At 44.6% G+C, this 13,784-nt stretch overlaps 1 protein-coding gene across 1 annotated transcript in view; it reads left to right on the forward strand.

The window, feature by feature from the left end:
* LOC120052924 (zinc finger protein 606-like) overlaps positions 1-1,636 on the forward strand; it is an 86,588-nt gene extending 84,952 nt beyond the window's left edge. The window contains exon 7 of the mRNA XM_039000159.1: positions 483-1,636. Within this exon, the coding sequence (XP_038856087.1) occupies positions 483-1,412 (930 nt within the window). The 3' untranslated portion in view covers positions 1,413-1,636. The remainder of the gene's footprint in view (positions 1-482) is intronic.
* Positions 1,637-13,784: the final 12,148 nt, after the last annotated feature.

The raw sequence follows: 13,784 nt of genomic DNA on the forward strand, positions 1-13,784 counted from the left end.
TATTGTCCTTGTCCCATCGCTCTCTAGCGACTCCTGTGGACGCTGACACAGTCGCCAGGTGTACGGTGTTTCCTCCGACACATTGGTGTGGCTGGTTTCCGGGTATGCGGGCATTGTGTCGAGAAGCAGTGCGGCTTGGTTGGGTTGTCTTTCGGAGGACGCACGGCTCTCGACCTTCGCCTCTCCCGAGTCCGTACGGGACTTGCAGCGATGAGACAAGACTGTAACTACCAATTGGATACCACGAAATTGGGGAGAAAAATGGGTAAAACTACAAAAAAATTGTAAATCAACACATCTGTATTTTTTTTAAATAAGAAACTCCGATGGCGCCATATTGTTAGGTACTTGAATCACAGTGTTAGGGATGGGCTTGACTGTGGTAAACATTTTGTCATGTTTCTGTGTGTACAGCAAAGAGTTTGTTTTATAGAAATATATATAAACTTTTAAATGCTCTTCTGTTCAATTTGTGTCTACAGTCTGCAGTCCATGAGGACCTGCTGATATCCGGTGTTGCTGGTAGGAGAGACTGGATCTCTGAGGTGACTGGTCACAAACCCTTGCCCCGGATCAGGACACTGGATCAAGAGCCGTCACGGTTCCTTCTTGAGTCGGAACCAGGACCCAACCCCGAGGGACAGAGACTCCACCACCACACAGAAGACAACCAGTGGACAGGTGGACTGAACAACCTCAGTCCTGGTGGTCATCAGAGAGACAGAGGCTCCAGTCAGGTATCCAATCTGCAGCCCAGACCCTTCTCTTCACAGTCTCAGTGCAGGGATGTAGCAGGGCCTGGGGCCGATAGAGATAGACCCTCCTGTTCCTATGATACAAACACCACAGTATCCATGATGAACAGAGCAGGTTACCCTGGCCTTCAGCCTTCACAGAGAGCGGTGGGAGACGCCCCTGGTGGTAGTCTATCAGCAAGTCTGTCTTCTCCTTCAGGGTCTCGTCTAAAGCCTGGTGACTGGGTTCATAGACAGCCTGGACCTGGGTCTAGTTTTCCTGGTCATGGTTACCCCACGAATACAGACAGGGTCAGGATGGGCATTCATCACAAGAGGTACCTAACCTATAACAATCCCAACAACACCCAAACAACGGCTAGAGATCGAGGGATCTCAAAGACTCACCACCTGAGGGTGGTGGCTCCTGCTTCTACCTCCTCTGGTGTCATTGGGTCACAACGTGAGTGGCCGAGCGTTAGGACGGACGCCGACAAGCCTTACTCCTGCCCCACGTGTGGGAAGTGCTTCGCTAGGGCAAACTATTTGAAGGAGCACCAGACCGTTCACACCAAGGAGAGGCCCTTCAAGTGCAAACTATGTTACAAGAGCTTCTCTTTCCTGACTAACCTTACCAGACATAAGAGTGTCCACAACGGAAAGAGCAGTGTGGCTTGAGATGTACACAGGGGATATCTGGGAACCTTTCTTTAGCTGACATATTATAGTTATCGTGTGAAGTGTCTTGGGATGAGAGGGTAATTAATCACATACCCCTCAACCCTTTGTTAACTGTAAATACCTGTTTTCAGACAGTAAACCTGGGCTAGAACAAGGACAGTTGAATATTTACCTTACTGAGGTGATGTAGATGGAATAAAGTCATTATTTTCTACTCTATTCTTACTATCACACTGTTCTTTCTAAACAAGTCTGCCCTCAGTTTGAAAGATACTGATCATAGGAGATTGATGTGTAATCAGTGGTGGGAAAAGTACCCAACAATCCTACTTGAGTAAAAGTAAAGATACCGTAATAGAAAATGACTCAAGTAAAAGTCACCCAGTAAAATTCTACTTAAGTAAAAGTAAACAAGTATTTGGTTTAAAATATATTAAGTATCAAAAGTACAAGTATAAATCACTTCAAATTCCTTATATTAAGCAAACCAGGTGGCACCATTTTCTTGTTTTATTTATTTACGGAAAGCCGCGGGCACAGTGTGTTTAGTGAGTCCGCCAGATTAGAGGGAGTAGGGATGACCAGGGATGTTCTCTTGATAAGTGCATTGATTTGACTATTTTCCTGTCATGCTAAGCATTCAAAATGTAACGAGTACTTTTGGATGTCAAGGAAAATGTATGGAGTACAAAGTACAATATTATCTTGAGGAATGTAGTGAAGTAATATTAGTTAAATATAAATAATAAAGTACAGATACCCAAAAAAACTACTTTACACCACTTTGTGTAATTTAATAAGCAGTACTTTATTTCAAAGAACGGGCATCCCTATTTAATTTAACAATACCCTTTGAGCTATGACGGCAACCAAGATCCCTTCTCTCATGTTAAGGTTTTAATGTGTCTTTCCTATATCTAGGAGATATGATTTTTTTGTACACATATTTAACCCTTTTTTGCAGGCACAAAACTACTTCCATAAATGTTTTTAACCGGTACCGGGTTACCTTAAGACATGTCCCGTGACACTTGTGGGGGTCGTAGAACAAAACTAATCTCCCCTTTCTACAGTTGGATCATATCAGTTTGTAGCCCAAACGGTTTGGACGCTACAGACAGAAGTTGGCAAGGACTTCAGACGAGTCTCACGAGGCAAAACGGAGAACACCACCGTGTTCGTCAGAGCCTCCTCTTTCCCTAGACTGGTCATATTAGTTTGTCGGACAATCCGTTTTCATGAAAAGACAGATTTTTGGGATGTCTCCTGGTCTGACAAACAGCACTGTAGCTTTCCACGGCAGATGCGGAAAGCCGACATAGGCAGATTGACACACATCCAATGCCAAAAAACATATCTCTACCTTAGACTGATTTTGATAGGGATTTGTGTATTATGTTAATTAGATTGGCGCACAGGTGCATCAATCGACTCGGCAGTGATTTGATCATTTGAAGGCATGGTCCCACACTTAAGACAGAGGATCCCCATGGCAGCAGCTACTCTTCCTGGTGTCCAAACACACCAAAGCACCCACATTACATGTAAAACAACAGATAAAACAGTGAACTATGTTTGTACTGAATTAGCTAAATTTAAAACAGTACATCATATAACATCCCTACACCACCACATATCCACAACATGTTCAATACCGCCATACAACAATATCACAATGTGTGCGTATGCATGTGTCTGTACCTTTGTGTGTGTCTTCACTGTCCCTGTTGTTCCATAAGGTGTATTTTTAGCTGCTTTTTAAATCTGATTCTACTGCTTGCATCAGTTACCATTCATGTCAATGCGGAGATACAGTTGAAGTCAGAAGTTTACATACACTTATGTTGGAGTCAATAAAACTCATTTTTCAACCACTCCACAAATTTCTTGTTAACAAACTATAGTTTTGGCAAGTCGGTTAGGACATCTACTTTGTGTATGACAAGTAATTTTTCCAACAATTGTTTACAGACAGATTAATTCACTATCAACAATTCCAGTGGGTCAGAAGTTTACATGCACTAAATTGACTGTGCCTTTAAACAGCTTGGAAAATTCCAGAAAATGTCATGGCTTTAGAAGCTTCTGATAGGCTAATTGACATCATTTGAGTCAATTGGGGGTGTACCTGTGGATGTATTTCCAGGCCTACCTTCAAACTCAGTGCCTCTTTGCTTGGCATCATGGGAAAATCAAAGGAAATCAGCCAAGGCCTCAGAAAAAAAATTGTAGACCTCCACAAGTCTGGTTCATCCTTGGGAGAAATTTCTAAACGCCTGAAGGTACCACGTTCATCTGTACAAACAATAGTACGCAAGTATAAACACCATGGGACCACGCAGCCGTCATGCCGCTCAGGAAGGAGACGTGTTCTGTCTCCTAGAGATGAACGTACTTTGGTGTGAAAAGTGCAAATCAATCCCAGAACAACAGCAAAGGACTTTGTGAAGATGCTGGAGGAAACAGGTACAAAAGTATCTATATCCACAGTAAAACGAGTCCTATATCGACATAACCTGAAAGGCCGCTCAGCAAGGAAGAAGTCTGCTCCAAAACCGCCATAAAAAAGCCAGACTACAGTTTGCAACTGCACATGGGGACAAAGCTTGTACTTTTTGGAGAAATGTCCTCTGGTCTGATGAACCAAAAATAGAACTGTTTGGCCATAATGACCATCATTATGTTTGTAGGAAAAAGGGGGAGGCTTGCAAGCCGAAGAACACCATCCCAACCTTGAAGCACGTGGGTGGCAGCATCATGTTGTGGGGGTGCTTTGCTGCACAAAATAGATGGCATATTATGTGGATATATTGAAGTAACATCTCAAGACATCAGTCAGGAAGTTAAAGCTTGGTCGCAAATGGGTCTTCCAAATGGACAATGACCCCAAGCATACTTCCAAAGTTGTGGCAAAATGGCTTAAGGACAACAAAGTCAGGGTATTGGATTGGCCATCACAAAGCCATGACCTCAATCCCATAGAAAATTTGTGGGCAGAACTGAAAAAGCGTGTGCGAGCAAGGAGGCCTACAAACCTGACTCAGTTACACCAGCTCTGTCAGGAGGAATGGGCCAAAATTCACCCAACTTATTGTGGGAAGCTTGTGGAAGGCTACCTGAAACGTTAGACCCAAGTTAATCAATTTAAAGGTAATGCTACCAAATACTAATTGATTGTATTTAAACTTCTGACCCACTGGGAATGTGATGAAAGAAACAAAAGCTGAAATAAATCATTCTACTATTATTCTGACATTTCACATTCTTAAAATAAAGCGGTGATTATAACTGACCTAAGACAGGGAACTCTTACTAGGATTAAATGTCAGGAATTGTGAAAAACTGAGTTTAAATGTATTTGGCTAAGGTGTAAGTAAACTTCCGACTTCAACTGTATATGGAGCCCTCCACATTGTTACAAAATTTGGGAGTACTGAGCTCAATTTGGCCGCTGCAAGCCTCCGGAGGCTGCATCTCAAACCACCACATCCTCCAATGTCGGCCTTCCACATCTGCGGTGGAAGGTGGCCGAGCTACAGTGGCGTTTGTCAGACCAGGAGACATCCCGAAAAATTGGTCTTCCCACAAAAACGTCTGTAGCGTCCGAACAGTTTGGCCTACAAAAACTAATATGACCACTCTATGGAAAGGTGAGACCCGCCCCCTTTTTCCCTCAGAACAGCCTTAATTTGTCAGGGCATGGATTCTACAAGCTGTCGAAAGCCTTTCACGGGAAACTGTTGAGCGTGAAAAACCCAGCAGCATTGCAGTTCTTGACACAAACCGGTGTGCCTGGGCACCTACTACCATACACCGTTCAAAGGCACTTAAATCTTTTGTCTTGCCCATTCACCTTCCGAAAGGCACACATACACAATCCATGTCTCAAGGCTTAAAAATCCTTCTTTAACCTGTCTTCTCCCCTTCACCCAGTGCTTTAAGTTCAAATGTTAATTCCATAAACTTCAAGATGGCTTAGCAGTTGGATATGTTTTTGTCTTGTCCCTTCCTGTCCCTTGTAAACATCGTTTTCCCTTGTTTGTTTGTTTGTTTTCTCGTATATATATTTAATATTTTAATATCACTTTCTATCTACGGACTGAATATACTCTCCTGCAACCCGCCTCACCCAATGTCGTACAGATCTGCTATTTTTATACTTAAGAACTCAACTCATCAAAAGCTAGCCAGCTAACTGGCTACTAGTTAGCCACGGCCCGCTAGCTGTCTAAAGTACATCGGACTTAGCTTAAGAGGCCCATCGGACAAATTCTTTGGCCACTATACCCACCACACGGAGCCCTGCTGATCCGTCTTCTGAACCGTCGCCTGAATCGGAACCCCAACAGATGCTAGCCAGCTAACTAGCTAGTAGTCAGCTAGCGGTCATCAGCCACCTCTAGCACGGACAACTCTCGCCAGTCTGCACAGCGCGACTCAAACCAGAGCAATTCGGACTTATTTTTCTCCATATTTCCGGATTCCTACCGCAAGCTCTGAACATTTTTTTTTTCTCACCTGGATCACAGCAGCTAACTAGCTACTATTTGAGTGGCCACTCCTGGCTAACGTCACTGTCCCGAAGCAATTAACAATTAGCCTGGAGCTAGCCTTGCTAGGCCCATCTCCCGGCTAGCCAAAGAGCTCAATCAGCCACTACTTGGGCTACAATACCTCTTTTTGCCAACTGGCTTAGACCCCAGCCGACTCATCACGACTGGACCACTGCCCGATGGGGTTTTTCTCAACTGGCTCCGCCGTCGCTTCGTCCCCTGAAATCCCATCCGCTAGCATGCTAGCCGCGGCCTGCTAGCTATCCAGAGCACATCGGACTGTTAGCTTATGAGGCCCACCGGACAAATTCTTTGGCCACTATACCTATTCTGCCAATTGGCCTGGTTAACACACGGAGCCCTGCTGATCCGTCTGCCGATGTTGTGGCCCCCTCGTGCTATTACAGACTTTCTTCCGTCGCGACGTCCCTCCAAGGCCTTTCTGTTAGCTTGCTAGCCCCGGCCCGCAAGCTGCCTGAAGCCACTCACTGGACTCCTATGATCACTCGGCTACACATGCCTCTCGCTAATGTCAATATGCCTTGTCCATTGCTGTTTTGGTTAGTATTTATTGCCTTATTTCACTGTAAAGCCTCTAGCCCTGCTCACTACGCCTTATTTAACACTTTAGTTCCACCTACCACACATGCGGTGACTTCACCTGGTTTAAATGATATTTCTAGGGACAATATCTCTTTCATCGTCACTCTAGGCACAGGTTTACCCTCACTGTATCCACATCCTACCATATCTTTGTCTGTACATTATGCCTTGAATCTATTCTACCGTGCCCAGAAATGTGCTCCTTTTACTCTCTGTTCTGAACATACTAGACGACCAGTTATTTTAGCCTTTAGCCGTACCCTTATCCTACTCCTCTGTTCCTCTTGTGATGTGGAGGTTAATCCAGGCCCTGCAGTGCCTAGCCCCACTCCCATTCCCCAGGCGCTATCATTTGCTGACTTCTGTAACCGTAAAAGCCTTGGTTTCATGCATGTTAACATTAGAAGCCTCCTCCCTAAGTTGGTTTTATTCACTGCCCTAGCACACTCTGCCAACCCGGATGTCCTAGCCGTGTCTGAATCCTGGCTTAGGAAGACCACCAAAAACCCTGACATTTCCATCCCTAACTATAACATTTCCCGACAAGATAGAACTGCCAAAGGGGGCGGTGTTGCAATCTACTGCAGAGATAGCCTGCAGAGTTCTGTCTTACTATGCAGGTCTGTACCCAAACAATTCGAGCTTCTACTTTTAAAAATCCACCTTTCCAGAAACAAGTCTCTCACCATTGCCGCTTGCTACAGACCACCCTCTGCCCCCAGCTGTGCCCTGGACACCATATGTGAACTGATTGCCCCCCATCTATCTTCAGAGCTAGTGCTGCTAGGTGACCTAAACTGGGACATGCTTAACACCCCGGCCATCCTACAATCTAAGCATGATGCCCTCAATCTCTCACAAATTGTCAATGAACCCACCAGGTACAACCCCAAATCCGTAAACACGGGCACCCTCATAGATATCATCCTAACCAACTTGCCCTCCAAATACACCTCTGCTGTTTTCAACCAAGATCTCAGCGATCACTGCCTCATTGCCTGCATCCGTAACGGGTCTGCGGTCAAACGACCACCCCTCATCACAGTCAAACGCTCCCTAAAACACTTCAGCGAGCAGGCCTTCCTAATCAACCTGGCCCGGGTATCCTGGAAGGATATTGACCTCATCCTGTCAGTAGAGGATGCCTGGTCCTTCTTTAAAATGCCTTCAATATCTTAAATAAGCACAGGCAGTTAGGAAAGCAAAGGCTAGCTTTTACAAGCAGAAATTTGCATCCTGTAGCACAAACTCCAAAAAGTTCTGGGACACTGTAAAGTCCATGAAGAATAAGAGCATCTCCTCCCAGCTGCCCACTGCACTGAGGCTAGGAAACACTGTCATCACTGATAAATCCACTATAATTTCAATAAGCATTTTTCTACGGCTGGCCATGCTTTCCACCTGGCTACCCCTACCCCGGTCAACAGCCCTGCACTCCCCACAGCAACTCGCCCAAGCCTCCCCTTCACCCAAATCCAGATAGCTGATGTTCTTAAAGAACTGCAAAACCTGGACCCCTACAAATCAGCCGGGCTAGACAATCTGGACCCTCTCTTTCTAAAATTATCTGTTGAAATTGTTGCAACCCCTATTACTAGCCTGTTCAACCTCTCTTTCGTATCGTCTGAGATTCCCATAGATTGGAAAGCTGCCACGGTCATCCCCCTCTTCAAAGGGGGAGACACTCAAGACCCAAATTGCTACAGACCTGTATCTATCCTACCCTGCCTTTCTAAGGTCTTCGAAAGTCAAGTCAACAAACAGATTACCGACCACTTCGAATCCCACCGTACCTTTTACGCTATGCAATCAGGTTTCAGAGCTGGTCATGGCTGCACCTCAGCCACGCTCAAGGTCCTAAACGATATCATAACCGCCATCGATAAGAGACATTACTGTGCAGCCATATTCATCGACCTGGCCAAGGCTTTCGACTCTGTCAATCACCACATTCTTATTGGCAGACTCAACAGCCTTGGTTTTTCAAATGATTGCCTCGCCTGCTTCACCAACTACTTATCTGATAGAGTTCAGTGTGTCAAATCGGAGGGCCTGTTGTCCGGACCTCTTGCAGCCTCTATGGGGGTGCCACAGAGTTCAATTCTCGGGCCGACTCTCTTCTCTGTATACATCAATGATGTAGCTCTCGCTGCTGGTGATTCTCTGATCCACCTCTACGCAGACGACACCATTCTCTATACTTCTGGCCCTTCCTTGGACACTGTGTTAACTAACCTCTAGATGAGCTTCAATGCTATACAACTCTCCTTCCGTGGACTCCAACTGCTCTTAAATGCAAGTAAAACTAAGTGCATGCTCTTCAACCGATCACTGCCTGCACCTGCCAGCATCTGGATGGTTCTGACTTAGAATATGTTGATAACTACAAATACCTAGGTGTCTGGCTAGAATGTAAACTCTCCTTCCAGACTCACATTAAGCATCTCCAATCCAAAATTAAATCTAGAATCGGCTTCCTATTTCGCAACAAACCAGCCTTCACTCATGCAGCCAAACATACCCTCGTAAAACTGACCATCCTACCGATCCTCGACTTTGGCGATGTCATCTATAAAATAGCCTCCAACACTCTACTCAACAAATTGGATGCAGTTTATCACAGTGCCATCCGTTTTGTCACCAAAGCCCCATATATTACCCACCACTGCGACCTGTACGCTCTCGTTGGCTGGCCATCGCTTCATACTCGTCCCCAAATCCACTGGCTCCAGGTCATCTACAAGTCTCTGCTAGGTAAAGCCCCGCCTTATCTCAGCTCACTGGTTACCATAGCAGCACCCACCCGTAGCACGCGCTCCAGCAGGTATATCTCACTGGTCACCCCCAAAGCCAATTCTTCCTTTGGTCGCTTTTCTTTCCCGTTCAAATCAGATTTATTTATAAAGCCCTTCTTACATGAGCTAATATCTCAAAGTGCTGTACAGAAACCAAGCCTAAAACCCCAAACAGCAAGCAATGCAGGTGTAGAAGCACGGTGGCTAGGAAAAACTCCCTAGAAAGGCCAGAACCTAGGAAGAAACCTAGAGAGGAACCAGGCTATGAGGGGTGGCCAGTCCTCTTCTGGCTGTGCCGGGTGGAGATTATAACAGAACATGGCCAAGATGTTCATAGGTGACCAGCAGGGTCAAATAATAATAATCACAGTGGATGTCGAGGGTGCAACAGGTCAGCACCTCAGGAGTAAATGTCAGTTGGCTTTTCATAGCCGATCATTCAGAGTATCTCTACCGCTCCTGCTGTCTCTAGAGAGTTGAAAACAGCAGGTCTGGGACAGTTAGCACGTCCGGTGAACAGGTCAGGGTTCCATAGCCGCAGGCAGAACAGTTGAAACTGGAGCAGCAGCACGGCCAGGTGGACTGGGGACAGCAAGGAGTCATCAGGCCAGATAGCCCTGAGGCATGGTCCTAGGGCTCAGGTCCTCCAAGAGAGAGAGAAAGAAAGAGCGAGTTAGAGAGAGCATACTTCAATTCACACAGGACACCGGATAAGACAGGAGAAATACTACAGATATAACAGACGGGCCCTAGCCCCCCAACACAAACTACTGCAGCATAAATACTGGAGGCTGAGACAGGAGTGGTCGGGAGACACTGTGGCCCGTGGACAGGGCCAAACAGGCAGGATATAACCCCACCCACTTTGCCAAAGCACAGCCCCCACACCACTAGAGGGTTATCTTCAATCACCAACTTACCATCCTGAGACAAGGCCGAGTATAGCCCACATAGATCTCCGCCACGGCACAACCCAAGAGGGGGTGCCAACCCAGACAGGAAGATCACGATGACTCAACCCACTCAAGTGACGCACCCCTCCCAGGGACGGCATGGAAGAGCACCAGTAAGCCAGTGACTCAGCCCCTGTAACAGGGTTAGAGGCAGAGAATCCCAGTGGAGAGAGGGGACCGGCCAGGCAGAGACAGCAAGGGCGGTTCGTTGCTCCAGTGCCTTTCCGTTCACCTTCACACTCCTGGGCCAGACTACACTCAATCATAGGACCTACTGAAGAGATGAGTCTTCAATAAAGACTTAAAGGTTGAGACCGAGTCTGCGTCTCTCACATGGGTAGGCAGACCATTCCATAAAAATGGAGCTCTATAGGAGAAAGCCCTGCTTCTAGCTGTTTGTTTAACAATTCTAGGGACAGTAAGGAGGCCTGCGTCTTGTGACCGTAGCATACGTGTAGGTATGTACGGTAGGACCAAATCGGAAAGATATGTAGGAGCAAGCCCATGTAATGCTTTGTAGGTTAGCAGTAAAACCTTGAAATCAGCCCTTGCCTTAACAGGAAGCAAGTGTAGAGAGGCTAGCACTGGAGTAATATGATCACATTTTTGGGTTCTAGTCAAGATTCTAGCAGCCGTGTTTAGCACTAACTGAAGTTTATTTAGTGCTTTATCCGGTTAGCCGGAAAGTAGAGCATTGCAGTAGTCTAACCTAGAAGTGACAAAAGCATGGATACATTTTTCTGCATAATTTTTGGACAGAAAGTTTCTGATTTTTGCAATGTTACGTAGATGGAAAAAAGCTGTCCTTGAAATATTCTTGATATGTTTGTCAAAAGAGAGATCAGGGTCCAGAGTAACGCCGAGGTCCTTCAGTTTTATTTGAGACGACTGTACAACCATCAAGATTAATTGTCAGATTCAACAGAAGATCTCTTTGTTTCTTGGGACCTAGAACAAGCATCTCTGTTTTGTCTGAGTTTAAATGTAGACCATTTGCAGCCATCCACTTCCTTATGTCTGAAACAGGCTTCCAGCGAGGGCAATTTTGGGGCTTCACCATGTTTCATCGAAATATACAGCTGTGTGTCATCCACATATCAGTGAAAGTTAACATTATGTTTCCGAATGACATCACCAAGAGGTAAAATATATAGTGAAAACAAGTGGTCCTAAAACGGAAACTTGAGGTACACCGACATTTACAGTTGATTTGTCAGAGGACAAACCATCCACAGAGACAAACTGATATCTTTCCGACAGATAAGATCTAAACCAGGCCAGAACTTGTCCATGTAGACCAATTTGGGTTTCCAATATCTCCAAAAGAATGCTGCCAATAACTGGAATGAACTGCAAAAAAATCACTGAAGCCTCATATCTCCCTCACTAGCTTTAAGCACCAGCTGTCAGAGCAGCTCACAGATCACTGCACATAGCCCATCTGTAAATAGCCCATCCAACTACCTCATCCCCTTACTGTATTTATCTTGCTCCTTTGCACCCCAGTATCTCTACCTGCACATCAATCACTCCAGTGTTTAATTGGTATATTGTAATTACTTCGCCACCATGGCCTATTTATTGCCTTACCTCCCTTATCTTACCTCATTTGCACACACTGTATATATACTTTTTCTACTGTATTATTGACTGTATGTTTGTTTATTCCATGTGTAACTGTGTTGTTGTATGTGTCGAACTGCTGTGCTTTATCTTGGCCAGGTCGCAGTTGTAAATGAGAACTTGTTCTCAACTAGCCTACCTGGTTAAATAAAGGTGAAAAAAATAAATAATAATAATACATTTCAGCAGCACCTCTGGACCCTCCTCCTGGAAGAGAGAGGTGATACAGATTACACAGACACACTCCCTCAGGTACGTACACACACAGATAAACACACTTTCAACATAGTGTTTACCCATCCCCACTACGTTTGAGTCCTATACTGTAGTTACAGAATGACTTCCACTTGTTGAAATTGGCCTATAACAGAATAACTTTAAAAAAACATATGCATTACAATGGTAGAAATTGAAAGAGAACACTTGAGATTATGGTAAATTATCAGACCAAAGGTGAGGACACAACAGTTCACCTGACACAAGACTGAATCCAGACATTACATTGTTAATTTGATGTGCATTTTATATTTACTGTACATTTCTCAGCATTTTGCCATTGAGGATCTGAAGCAAGCACACTTGTCATTTGTTGTTGTTTGTAACAGCCCCGCATCCCCACCATCACACAATTACTGTTGTTTACGCAATCCTTATACATCGCAATCTGGGTGAGGTGGGCATCATTTGAAAGTGTATTCTATTGCCAACATGGCTAGCTAAGTGATACCACATGATCATACAGTGTTAGGCTTTCAAAAGGCACTTCAGACAAACGTATTGTAATTTTGGTGCACATAGAATGGAGTCATGAGTGCATTCAAGTGCGTGTTCTGTGGCTAATTTTCCTCACAATACGACAAACACAGGCTCATTGTGTTCAGGACAACCCAGGGTATCACGCATGTCATCTTTGTAACTGTGGATCAAACATAGCGATAATAAACGTTGATACTGTAAATTACATGTTTTCAAATATGGAAATGTGAAGTGCACATTTGGACTCACAGGTGTGGTTTGCTTGTATGACATCAGTGGTATTTATTATAATCCTCAACATCTCATCTTTCTGAACACATCGACTCCTCTCAATTTATATTTGCCTCACTCAGACAAATGTGCAAAAGTAGCCCAATTAGCGGGAGGGATTGGGGTATCTTGTCGCGCAAGGTGCTCAAATTTATAACGGCTGTCAGTCAAAACCCATACAGTGATGGGAAGCGGAGAACCTGAGCCCTGACGCATGTATAGCCACTGCGTTCTAATTTAGGCGCTTATCAATGAAAACATTTGCCATTTTCAATCAGTATATGGGATGACAGGGCCTGTGAGTGGAAAGGGCTACACCTATCATCATTAAAACTTCTCTGCCATATGGATACCGAATACGGGTTCACTTTCCTAAACAACCGCTGAATTGCAGGGCGCCAAATGCAAAAATATTCCTAAAAATATTTATCATGCAATCACAAGTGAAATATACCAAAACACAGCTTAGCTTGTTGTTAATCCACCTATCGTGTCAGATTTTGGAAATATATTTTACAGCGAAAGAAATCCAAGCTTTTGTGAGTGTAGCTTTCAATGCTATAACAGCTTAGCTGTAGCTTGGTTAGCTTGGTCACGAAAGTAAGAAAAGCAATAAAATTTAAATCGGGTGTTCCCACTCGAGACTCCCAGTTACACAACTGTTCTTTTTGTTCGATAAATATTACTTTTATCACAAAAAAACGCCATTTGGGTTGCGCATTATTTTGAGATAACAAAAGCCGTGTTCCGTTCGACAAATCCCAAAAGTATCCGAAATGGTCGTAGAAACATTTCAAATGTTTTAAATAATCAAAC

This window comes from Salvelinus namaycush, chromosome 8 (genome assembly GCF_016432855.1).
Source record: "Salvelinus namaycush isolate Seneca chromosome 8, SaNama_1.0, whole genome shotgun sequence".
NCBI classification, from domain to species: domain Eukaryota; kingdom Metazoa; phylum Chordata; class Actinopteri; order Salmoniformes; family Salmonidae; genus Salvelinus; species Salvelinus namaycush.